Source organism: Pristiophorus japonicus, chromosome 21 (assembly GCF_044704955.1).
Source record: "Pristiophorus japonicus isolate sPriJap1 chromosome 21, sPriJap1.hap1, whole genome shotgun sequence".
In the NCBI taxonomy this organism is placed as follows: domain Eukaryota; kingdom Metazoa; phylum Chordata; class Chondrichthyes; family Pristiophoridae; genus Pristiophorus; species Pristiophorus japonicus.
In genome coordinates this window covers 37956394-37968631 of record NC_091997.1, presented here as the reverse complement: position 1 = coordinate 37968631, position 12238 = coordinate 37956394, and the positions used below count along the sequence as shown (strand labels likewise).

Sequence of the window (12238 nt, the reverse complement as noted above, 5' to 3'; positions counted from 1 at the left end):
CTCACTGGAGTACAGTCTCACACACACTGACTCTCACTGGGGTACGGGTCCCACACACACTGACTCTCACTGGGGTACAGTCCCACACACACTGACTGTCACTGGGGTGCAATCCCACACACACTGACTCTCACTGGGGTACGGGTCCCACACACACTGAATCTCAATGGGGTACAGTTCCACACACACTGACTCTCACTGGGGTACAGTTCCACACACACTGACTCTCACTGGGGTACAGTTCCACACACACTGACTCTCACTGGGGTACAGTCCCACACACACTGACTCTCACTGGGGTACAGTTCCACACACACTGACTCTCACTGGGGTAAGGGTCCCACACACACTGACTCTCACTGGGGTATGGGTCCCACACACCTTGACTCTCACTGGGTTACAGTCCCAGACACACTGACTCTCACTGGGGTACAGTTCCACACACACGGACTCTCTCTGGGGTACAGTCCCACACACACGGACTCTCACTGGGGTACAGTCCCACACACACTGACTCTCACTGGGGTACAGTCCCACACACACTGACTCTCACTGGGGTACAGTCCCACACACACTGACTCTCACTGGGGTACGGGTCCCACACACACTGACTCTCACTGGGGTACGAGTCCCACACACACTGACTCTCACTGGGGTACGGGTCCCACACACACTGACTCTCACTGGGGTACAGTCCCACACACACTGACTCTCACTGGGATACGGGTCCCACACACACTGACTCTCACTGGGGTACGGGTCCCACACACACTGACTCTCACTGGGGTACGGGTCCCACACACACTGACTCTCCCAATTTGAAGTGGCAGAATACTGCTGCCATGTTACTGGGTGCTAACTCCAGTCTAAGTGAAGTTTACGAGAGCCTCCATGTGCTGTGCTTACTGCGTTGCTCAGTCAGTCTGGTCGCTACCTATGTGCATGGTGCCTGGAGCAGGGGGGAAAACACTGGGGTTGAAAGCAGTATGTGCGATTCTGATCCTATGATTGTTGTTCAGGTTCTCCAGCGGGTCGATGATAACACTCTGATCACCTACGACATTTGTGCAGGAGCTGCTGGAGGGGTTGTTTCTCCCAGGTCAGATTACCAGACTTCTACACATTGTGTTGCGTGACAACTGTTGGCTGATGTGCAGTTCCGCTCGCCATTCCTCAGATAATGCAGGCACGCCCACATCCCGGTAATTCATTTCGAAAAATAGAACTGGTTGGTGGCGGTTTTGCTGGAATTTAACTGGTTAGTATTGGAGTTCTGCACACTGGCTAACACCCTGCTGCTGATCCAGCCACGGCCATTGGGTCATGGAATTATCTGAAGCCGTGTGCAAATGATGCAGCTCTTGCCAGGCCGGCTGGTCAGTTGTGCCGCACCCTGGAATTGGCATCGATTGCCGAGCCTGCCACTGAGGATGGTATGGTCCCTAACCTCCATCCTGTGGTATGCGGAGCCACCTTGAGCCCAGAGAGAGCTCTAACCTCCACTCGCCTCTCGAAGATTGTCAGTAACTGGTTGCGCTGCTAGGGTCAACCTATTGCTCATACACGCGGGCATATATGCTATCCAGTACAGGACTGCACAGGGATTCTCTCCTGGGAAATGTGTCAATTTTCTGCCTTCCTCAGCTTTTTAAAATTCATTCTGGGATGTGTGCTGTTAGGGAGGAAGTTCCAGGATTTTGACCCAGCGATGATGAAGGAACGACGATATATTTCCAAGTCGGGATGGTGTGTGACTTGGAGGGGAACGTGGAGGTGATGGTGTTCCCATGCGCCTGCTGCCCTTGGCCTTCTGGGTGGTAGAGGTTGCGGGTTTGGGAGGTACTGTCGGGGAGGAGGGAGTGGGTTTGGGAGTTACTGTCGGGGAATAGGGAATGGGTTTGGGAGGTGCTGTCAGGGAGGAGGGAGTGGGTTTGGGAGTTACTGTCAGGGAGGAGGGAGCGGGTTTGGAAGGTGCTGTCGGGGAGGAGGGAGTGGGTTTGGGAGTTACTGTCAGGGAGGAGGGAGCGGGTTTGGGAGGTGCTGTCGGGGAGGAGGGAGTGGGTTTGGGAGGTACTGTCAGGGAGGAGGGAGTGGGTTTGGGAGGTACTGTCAGGGAGGAGGGAGTGGGTTTGGGAGGTACTGTCAGGGAGGAGGGAGTGGGTTTGGGAGTTACTGTCTGGGAGGAGGGAGCGGGTTTGGGAGGTACTGTCGGGGAGGAGGGAGCGGGTTTGGGAGGTACAGTCGGGGAGGAGGGAGTGGGTTTGGGAGTTACTGTCGGGGAGGAGGGAGTGGGTTTGGGAGTTACTGTCGGGGAGGAGGGAGTGGGTTTGGGAGGTACTGTCGGGGAGGTGGGAGTGTGTTTGGGAGGTTACTGTCGGGGAGGAGGGAGTGGGTTTGGGAGGTACTGTCGGGGAGGAGGGAGTGGGTTTGGGAGTTACTGTCCGGGAGGAGGGAGCGGGTTTGGGAGGTGCTGTCTGGGAGGAGGGAGCGGGTTTGGGAGGTGCTGTCTGGGAGGAGGGAGCGGGTTTGGGAGGTACTGTCGGGGAGGAGGGAGCGGGTTTGGGAGTTACTGTCAGGGAGGAGTGAATGGGTTTGGGAGTTACTGTCGGGGAGGAGAGAGCGGGTTTGGGAGTTACTGTCGGGGAGGAGGGAGCGGGTTTGGGAATTACTGTCGGGGAGGAGGGAGTGGGTTTGGGAGTTACTGTCGGGGAGGAGGGAGCGGGTTTGGGAGTTACTGTCAGGGAGGAGGGAGCGGGTTTGGGAGTTACTGTCGGGGAGGAGGGAGCGGGTTTGGGAGTTACTGTCAGGGAGGAGGGAGCGGGTTTGGGAGTTACTGTCGGGGAGGAGGGAGCGGGTTTGGGAGTTACTGTCAGCGAGGAGGGAGCGGGTTTGGGAGGTACTGTCAGGGAGGAGGGAGTGGGTTTGGGAGGTACTGTCAGGGAGGAGGGAGCGGGTTTGGGAGTTATTGTCGGGGAGGAGGGAGCGGGTTTGGGAGTTACTGTCGGGGAGGAGGGAGCGGGTTTGGGAGTTACTGTCGGGGAGGAGGGAGCGGGTTTGGGAGTTACTGTCGGGGAGGAGGGAGTGGGTTTGGGAGTTACTGTCGGGGAGGAGGGAGCGGGTTTGGGAGTTACTGTCAGGGAGGAGGGAGTGGGTCTGGGAGGTGCTGTCGGGGAGGAGGGAGCGGGTTTGGGAGTTACTGTCGGGGAGGAGGGAGCGGGTTTGGGAGTTACTGTCGGGGAGGAGGGAGTGGGTTTGGGAGTTACTGTCGGGGAGCAGGGAGTGGGTTTGGGAGTTACTGTCGGGGAGGAGGGAGTGGGTTTGGGAGTTACTGTCGGGGAGGAGGGAGCGGGTTTGGGAGGTACTGTCGGGGAGGAGGGAGCGGGTTTGGGAGTTACTGTCAGGGAGGAGGGAGAGGGTTTGGGAGTTACTGTCGGGGAGGAGGGAGCGGGTTTGGGAGTTACTGTCGGGGAGGAGGGAGCGGGTTTGGGAGGTACTGTCGGGGAGGAGGGAGCGGGTTTGGGAGGTACTGTCGGGGAGGAGGGAGTGGGTTTGGGAGTTACTGTCAGGGAGGAGGGAGTGGGTTTGGGAGTTACTGTCGGGGAGGAGGGAGTGGGTTTGGGAGGTACTGTCGCGGAGGAGGGAGTGGGTTTGGGAGTTACTGTCGGGGAGGAGAGAGCGGGTTTGGGAGTTACTGTCGGGGATGAGGGAGTGGGTTTGGGAGTTACTGTCGGGGAGGAGGGAGCGGGTTTGGGAGGTGCTGTCGGGGAGGAGGGAGTGGGTTTGGGAGTTACTGTCGGGGAGGAGGGAGCGGGTTTGGGAGTTACTGTCGGGGAGGAGGGAGTGGGTTTGGGAGTTACTGTCAGGGAGGAGGGAGTGGGTTTGGGAGGTACTGTCGGGGAGGAGGGAGTGGGTTTGGGAGTTACTGTCGGGGAGGAGGGAGTGGGTTTGGGAGTTACTGTCGGGGAGGAGGGAGCGGGTTTGGGAGTTACTGTCGGGGAGGAGGGAGTGGGTTTGGGAGTTACTGTCGGGGAGCAGGGAGTGGGTTTGGGAGTTACTGTCAGGGAGGAGGGAGTGGGTTTGGGAGTTACTGTCGGGGAGGAGGGAGTGGGTCTGGGAGGTGCTGTCGGGGAGGAGGGAGCGGGTTTGGGAGTTACTGTCGGGGAGGAGGGAGCGGGTTTGGGAGTTACTGTCGGGGAGGAGGGAGTGGGTTTGGGAGTTACTGTCGGGGAGCAGGGAGTGGGTTTGGGAGGTACTGTCGGGGAGGTGGGAGTGTGTTTGGGAGGTTACTGTCGGGGAGGAGGGAGTGGGTTTGGGAGGTACTGTCGGGGAGGAGGGAGTGGGTTTGGGAGTTACTGTCCGGGAGGAGGGAGCGGGTTTGGGAGGTGCTGTCTGGGAGGAGGGAGCGGGTTTGGGAGGTGCTGTCGGGGAGGTGGGTGTGGGTTTGGGAGTTACTGTCGGGGAGGAGGAAGTGGGTTTGGGAGTTACTGTCGGGGAGGAGGGAGCGGGTTTGGGAATTACTGTCGGGGAGGAGGGAGTGGGTTTGGGAGTTACTGTCGGGGAGGAGGGAGCGGGTTTGGGAGTTACTGTCAGGGAGGAGGGAGCGGGTTTGGGAGTTACTGTCGGGGAGGAGGGAGCGGGTTTGGGAGTTACTGTCAGGGAGGAGGGAGCGGGTTTGGGAGTTACTGTCGGGGAGGAGGGAGCGGGTTTGGGAGTTACTGTCAGCGAGGAGGGAGCGGGTTTGGGAGGTACTGTCAGGGAGGAGGGAGTGGGTTTGGGAGTTACTGTCGGGGAGGAGGGAGTGGGTTTGGGAGTTACTGTCGGGGAGGAGGGAGCGGGTTTGGGAGGTACTGTCGGGGAGGAGGGAGCGGGTTTGGGAGTTACTGTCGGGGAGGAGGGAGCGGCTTTGGGAGTTACTGTCAGGGATGAGGGAGTGGGTTTGGCAGTTACTGTCGGGGAGGAGGGAGCGGGTTTGGGAGGTACTGTCGGGGAGGAGGAAGAGGGTTTGGGAGTTACTGTCGGGGAGGAGGGAGCGGGTTTGGGAGGTACTGTCGGGGAGGAGGGAGTGGGTTTGGGAGGTACTGTCGGGGAGGAGGGAGTGGGTTTGGGAGTTACTGTCGGGGAGGAGGGAGCGGGTTTGGGAGGTACTGTCGGGGAGGAGAGTGCGGGTTTGGGAGTTACTGTCGGGGAGGAGGGAGCGGGTTTGGGAGTTACTGTCTGGGAGGAGGGAGTGGGTTTGGGAGGTACTGTCGGGGAGGAGGGAGCGGGTTTGGGAGTTACTGTCGGGGAGGAGGGAGCGGGTTTGGGAGTTACTGTCGGGGAGGAGGGAGCGGGTTTGGGAGGTACTGTCTGGGAGGAGGGAGTGGGTTTGGGAGGTACTGTCGGGGAGGAGGGAGCGGGTTTGGGAGTTACTGTCGGGGAGGAGGGAGCGGGTTTGGGAGTTACTGTCGGGGAGGAGGGAGCGGGTTTGGGAGTTACTGTCAGGGAGGAGGGAGTGGGTTTGGGAGGTACTGTCAGGGAGGAGGGAGCGGGTTTGGGAGGTACTGTCGGGGAGGAGGGAGCGGGTTTGAGAGTTACTGTTAGGGAGGAGGGAGTGGGTTTGTGAGGTACTGTCGGGGAGGAGGGAGTGGGTTTGGGAGTTACTGTCAGGGAAGAGGGAGCGGGTTTGAGCGTTACTGTCAGGGAGGAGGGAGTGGGTTTGGGAGGTACTGTCGGGGAGGAGGGAGTGGGTTTGGGAGGTACTGTAGGGGAGGAGGGAGCGGGTTTGGGAGTTACTGTCGGGGAGGAGGGAGTGGGTTTGGGAGGTACTGTCGCGGAGGAGGGAGTGGGTTTGGGAGTTACTGTCGGGGAGGAGAGAGCGGGTTTGGGAGTTACTGTCGGGGATGAGGGAGTGGGTTTGGGAGTTACTGTCGGGGAGGAGGGAGCGGGTTTGGGAGGTGCTGTCGGGGAGGAGGGAGTGGGTTTGGGAGTTACTGGCGGGGAGGAGGGAGCGGGTTTGGGAGTTACTGTCGGGGAGGAGGGAGCGGGTTTGGGAGTTACTGTCAGGGAGGAGGGAGTGGGTTTGGGAGGTACTGTCGGGGAGGAGGGAGTGGGTTTGGGAGTTACTGTCGGGGAGGAGGGAGTGGGTTTGGGAGTTACTGTCGGGGAGGAGGGAGCGGGTTTGGGAGTTACTGTCGGGGAGGAGGGAGTGGGTTTGGGAGTTACTGTCGGGGAGGAGGGAGCGGGTTTGGGAGTTACTGTCAGGGAGGAGGGAGTGGGTTTGGGAGTTACTGTCGGGGAGGAGGGAGTGGGTCTGGGAGGTGCTGTCGGGGAGGAGGGAGCGGGTTTGGGAGTTACTGTCGGGGAGGAGGGAGCGGGTTTGGGAGTTACTGTCGGGGAGGAGGGAGTGGGTTTGGGAGTTACTGTCGGGGAGCAGGGAGTGGGTTTGGGAGTTACTGTCGGGGAGGAGGGAGTGGGTTTGGGAGTTACTGTCGGGGAGGAGGGAGCGGGTTTGGGAGGTACTGTCGGGGAGGAGGGAGCGGGTTTGGGAGTTACTGTCAGGGAGGAGGGAGAGGGTTTGGGAGTTACTGTCGGGGAGGAGGGAGCGGGTTTGGGAGGTACTGTCGGGGAGGAGGGAGCGGGTTTGGGAGGTACTGTCGGGGAGGAGGGAGTGGGTTTGGGAGTTACTGTCAGGGAGGAGGGAGTGGGTTTGGGAGTTACTGTCGGGGAGGAGGGAGCGGGTTTGGGAGGTACTGTCGGGGAGGAGGGAGCGGGTTTGGTCGGTGCTGTCGGGGAGGAGGGAGTGGGTTTGGGAGGTACTGTCGGGGAGGAGGGAGTGGGTTTGGGAGTTACTGTCAGGGAGGAGGGAGTGGGTTTGGGAGGTACTGTCGGGGAGGAGGGAGTGGGTTTGGGAGTTACTGTCAGGGAGGAGGGAGTGGGTTTGGGAGGTGCTGTCGGGGAGGAGGGAGCGGGTTTGGGAGTTACTGTCGGGGAGGAGGGAGTGGGTTTGGGAGTTACTGTCGGGGAGCAGGGAGTGGGTTTGGGAGTTACTGTCAGGGAGGAGGGAGTGGGTTTGGGAGGTGCTGTCGGGGAGGAGGGAGCGGGTTTGGGAGTTACTGTCGGGGAGGAGGGAGCGGGTTTGGGAGTTACTGTCGGGGAGGAGGAGTGGGTTTGGGAGTTACTGTCGGGGAGCAGGGAGTGGGTTTGGGAGTTACTGTTGGGGAGGAGGGAGCGGGTTTGGGAGTTACTGTCGGGGAGGAGGGAGCGGGTTTGGGAGTTACTGTTGGGGAGGAGGGAGCGGGTTTGGGAGTTACTGTCGGGGAGGAGGGAGTGGGTTTGGGAGTTACTGTTGGGGAGGAGGGAGCGGGTTTGAGAGGTACTGTTGGGGAGGAGGGAGTGGGTTTGGGAGGTACTGTCGGGGAGGAGGGAGCGGGTTTGGGAGTTACTGTCAGGGAGGAGGGAGAGGGTTTGGGAGTTACTGTCGGGGAGGAGGGAGCGGGTTTGGGAGTTACTGTCGGGGAGGAGGGAGCGGGTTTGGGAGGTACTGTCGGGGAGGAGGGAGCGGGTTTGGGAGGTACTGTCGGGGAGGAGGGAGTGGGTTTGGGAGTTACTGTCGGGGAGGAGGGAGTGGGTTTGGGAGTTACTGTCGGGGAGGAGGGAGCGGGTTTGGGAGTTACTGTCGGGGAGGAGGGAGCGGGTTTGGGAGGTGCTGTCGGGGAGGAGGGAGCGGGTTTGGTCGGTGCTGTCGGGGAGGAGGGAGTAGGTTTGGGAGTTACTGTCGGGGAGGAGGGAGCGGGTTTGAGAGTTAGTCAGGGAGGAGGGAGTGGGTTTGTGAGGTACTGTCGGGGAGGAGGGAGTGGGTTTGGGAGTTACTGTCGGGGAGGAGGGAGTGGGTTTGGGAGTTACTGTCGGGGAGGAGGGAGCGGGTTTGGGAGGTACTGTCGGGGAGGAGGGAGCGGGTTTGGGAGGTACTGTCGGGGAGGAGGGAGTGGGTTTGGGAGTTACTGTCGGGGAGGAGGGAGTGGGTTTGGGAGTTACTGTCGGGGAGGAGGGAGTGGGTTTGGGAGGTACTGTCGGGGAGGAGGGAGTGGGTTTGGGAGGTACTGTCAGGGAGGAGGGAGCGGGTTTGGGAGGTACTGTCGGGGAGGAGGGAGTGGGTTTGGGAGGTACTGTCGGGGAGGAGGGAGCGGGTTTGGGAGGTACTGTCGGGGAGGAGAGAGCGGGTTTGGGAGTTACTGTCGGGGAGGAGGGAGTGGGTTTGGGAGTTACTGTCGGAGAGGAGGGAGTGGGTTTGGGAGGAACTGTCGGGGAGGAGGGAGTGGGTTTGGGAGGTACTGTCGGGGAGGAGGGAGTGGGTTTGGGAGGTACTGTCAGGGAGGAGGGAGTGGGTTTGGGAGGTACTGTCGGGGAGGAGGGAGCGGGTTTGGGAGTTACTGTCGGGGAGGAGGGAGTGGGTTTGGGAGTTACTGTCGGGGAGGAGGGAGCGGGTTTGGGAGTTACTGTCGGAGAGGAGGGAGTGGGTTTGGGAGGAACTGTCGGGGAGGAGGGAGCGGGTTTGGGAGTTACTGTCGGGGAGGAGGGAGCGCGTTTGGGAGGTACTGTCGGGGAGGAGGGAGCGGGTTTGGGAGTTACTGTCGGGGAGGAGGGAGTGGGTTTGGGAGGAACTGTCGGGGAGGAGGGAGCGGGTTTGGGAGATACTGTCGGGGAGGAGGGAGCGGGTTTGGGAGGTGCTGTCGGGGAGGTGGGAGCGGGTTTGGGAGTTACTGTCGGGGAGGAGGGAGCGGGTTTGGGAGTTACTGTCGGGGAGGAGGGAGTGGGTTTGGGAGGAACTGTCGGGGAGGAGGGAGCGGGTTTGGGAGTTACTGTCGGGGAGGAGGGAGTGGGTTTGGGAGTTACTGTCGGGGAGGAGAGAGCGGGTTTGGGAGTTACTGTCGTGGAGGAGGGAGTGGGTTTGGGAGTTACTGTCGGGGAGGAGGGAGTGGGTTTGGGAGTTACTGTCGGGGAGGAGAGCGGGTTTGGGAGTCACTGTCGGGGAGGAGGGAGCGGGTTTGGGAGGTACTGTCGGGGAGGAGGGAGCGGGTTTGGGAGTTACTGTTGGGGAGGAGGGAGCGGGTTTGGGAGTTACTGTCGGGGAGGAGGGAGCGGGTTTGGGAGTTACTGTCGGGGAGGAGGGAGCGGGTTTGGGAGGTACTGTCGGGGAGGAGGGAGTGGGTTTGGGAGATACTGTCGGGGAGGAGGGAGTGGGTTTGGGAGTTACTGTCGGGGAGGAGGGAGCGGGTTTGGGAGGTGCTGTCGGGGAGGAGGGAGCGTGTTTGGGAGGTACTGTCGGGGAGGAGGGAATGGGTTTGGGAGGTGCTGTCAGGGAGGAGGGAGAGGGTTTGGGAGGTACTGTCGGGGAGGAGGGAATGGGTTTGGGAGTTACTGTCGGGGAGGAGGGAATGGGTTTGGGAGTTACTGTCGGGGAGGAGGGAACGGGTTTGGGAGGTACTGTCGGGGAGGAGGGAGCGGGTTTGGGAGTTACTGTCGGGGAGGAGGGAGCGGGTTTGTGAGTTACTGTCGGGGAGGAGGGAGCGTGTTTGGGAGTGCTGACACTTGCTGGTTGTGAGTTCCACAGACATCCGCAGCCCAACGAGCTTTCTCATGTCTGAGTCCGTGTCGGCAGCCTGTTTAACTGTAGCGCCTCACAACAAAGATCACCTTTCTCCAGCACCTCCACGTTCCCTCCGAGTCGCACACCATGGACATCCCAGCACTTACCAGCACAGATCAGTGGATCCCAAACCCAACTTCCTCCCCGAGCCCAGGGTACGGCCCAGCATGGTGTCGACAGCCCCACACACCACGCAACCCAACCAGCGGACAGGCCTGGTGATTTTACAGGTTGCGTTAGCTGCTTGCCCTGTGGGGAAGGCTGAACAATGGCCTCCTTATAGTTTCCGATAATCCCCCAGCCTCGGGCTTCGATACCGAGTTTCCAAAGACTGTGGTCGAGATGTTTCTCACTATTGCTGTAAAACCGTTGACTGCTGCTATTGCAGTTTGTAACGTACACCGGTGATGATCAATTTGCAGGGACTTTGTAAATGTGCGCCGTATTGAGAGGAGGAAGGAGATGTATATTTCTTCAGGAGTGTCGACCATCCACGACTCCAGACCACCAGTCAACAAATACATCCGGTACGAGGGAATTTATTAACCCGGGGCACTGGCTGTTAGCGCCCGGGGGGAGAACAAGACTATCAGTGTGAGGTGTGATGGAAAGGTTTAACACTTGAAACGTGTGCATGGAGGGTATTCTGCTGTAGTTACACATGGGCCCATTACTGCCCTGCACCATTCTGTCTGTCTGTACACCCGTCCTCAACATGACAAACGTCCTGAGCTCCATGAGGACCAGAGCTTAGCAGGCAGGCACCAGGGCAGAGAGACAGCATCGGCCCGGCGAGATCCAGAGGGGCGGGGCGGGGGGGGGTGGGCGATGTGATACACGGACCGAGCTGAGTACAGACTGGGGGCGGTGGGTACACAGACCGAGCTGTGTACAGATCAAGGGGCAGTACACAGACCGAGCTGTGTACAGACCGAGGGGCAATACACAGACCGAGCTGTGTACAGACTGGGCAGGCGGGGGGGTGGGTACACGGACCAAGCTGTGTACAGACCGGGCAGGTGGTGGGCGATACACGGACTGAGCTATGTACAGACCGAGGGGGGATACACAGACCGAGCTGTGTACAGACCGGGCAGGCGGGGGGGTGGGTACACGGACCGAGCTGTGTATAGACTGGGCGGGTGGTGGGTGATACACGGACCGAGCTGCGTACAGACTGGGCGGGTGAAACACGGACTGAGCTGCGTACAGACTGGGCCGGCGGTGGGGGATACACTGACCGAGCTGCGTACAGACTGGGCGGGTGAAACACGGACTGAGCTGCGTACAGACTGGGCCGGCGGTGGGTGATGCACGGACCGAGCTGTGTATAGACTGAGCGGGCGGTGGGTGATACACGGACCGAGCTGTGTACAGACTGGGCCGGCGGTGGGTGATACACGGACCGAGCTGTGTACAGACTGGGCGGGCGGCGGGTGATACACGGACCGAGCTGTGTACAGACTGGGCCGGCGGTGGGTGATACACGGACCGAGCTGTGTACAGACTGGGCGGGCGGCGGGTGATACACGGACCGAGCTGTGTACAGACTGAGCGGGCGGTGGGTGATACACGGACCGAGCTGTGTACAGACTGAGCGGGCGGTGGGTGATACACGATACTGGAGACAGCTGGAGGGATGAGTGAGGTTAAGCAGCAGTGTGATTGGGGTTTTCCCAGTGATGTAATCCTCGGTTGGGATGGAGCGCTGGTCCAGTTGAGCCCACAGGCTGAGAGGTACCGAGAGGAGAACCTGCCTGTGAGAAGCTCTGGGGTTGTTTCGATCATTCAACTTTTAAGATTGAGGATTACAGTGCATTGCAATCAGCCTGGAAGAGAGAGGGAAGCTTCGCATTGAAATGCCTTCACTCCCCAGGAGATGGCGGTGGTGTCCTGTGCCTGTGTTGTCTTCCACATTAAGTTCCGTCAGTAATCTCACTGATCCCTTCAAATCTCTTACAGCGGCGAGAACGGGCCTGGGGGCTTCGTGGTGGTGAAGTCTCCCCGGAACCCCAGAGTCTGCACCTTGTTTTGGATACTGAACACAGACCTAAAGGCAAGTGTTGAACGGCCAGGGGAGGGAGGTACTTGACCACAATATATTGAGTGGGGCGGGGGGGGGTGGGCAGTGCGATTACAACGGTCAGTGTGGAGGGGAATCGGCATGGATGTGTCTCGAGGCAAGAATTGGGGTTTAAAATGTCTGAAAACATCTGACCGCTTCCTCACCAGTCGTCTTCTAACCCGGGGCCAGCGAGTTCATCACCGACCCCCCTCCCCGCTCCCGACCCCCTCCCCGCTCCCGACCCCCTCCCCGCTCCCGACCCCCTCCCCGCTCCCGACCCCCTCCCCGCTCCCGACCCCCTCCCCGCTCCCGACCCCCTCCCCGCTCCCGACCCCCTCCCCGCTCCCGACCCCCTCCCTGCTCCCGACCCCCTCCCCCTGCTCCCAACCCTGACCCCGCTGCTCCTGCAGGGGTGGGACTGGGCGGGAATGAGTGGCGGCCTGTTGAGGGTCCAAGGTCGAGGCAGATTGGAGATCAGGAGATTAGATCACGGCAGAGGGACACGAGACAGAAAGTAGCATCACTGGGGGTCAGGGGGCGATATTTCG

The 12238-nt window shown here is 60.4% G+C and overlaps 1 protein-coding gene across 2 annotated transcripts in view; it reads left to right on the top strand.

Moving 5' to 3' along the window:
- The window catches only part of stard3 (StAR related lipid transfer domain containing 3), a 35806-nt gene that overhangs the window by 21348 nt on the left and 2220 nt on the right, over positions 1-12238 (top strand). For both annotated transcript variants that reach the window (XM_070864645.1, XM_070864644.1), the window contains 3 exons: positions 1020-1099; positions 10048-10152; positions 11588-11681. In XM_070864645.1, the coding sequence (XP_070720746.1) occupies positions 1020-1099; positions 10048-10152; positions 11588-11681 (279 nt within the window). The remainder of the gene's footprint in view (positions 1-1019; positions 1100-10047; positions 10153-11587; positions 11682-12238) is intronic.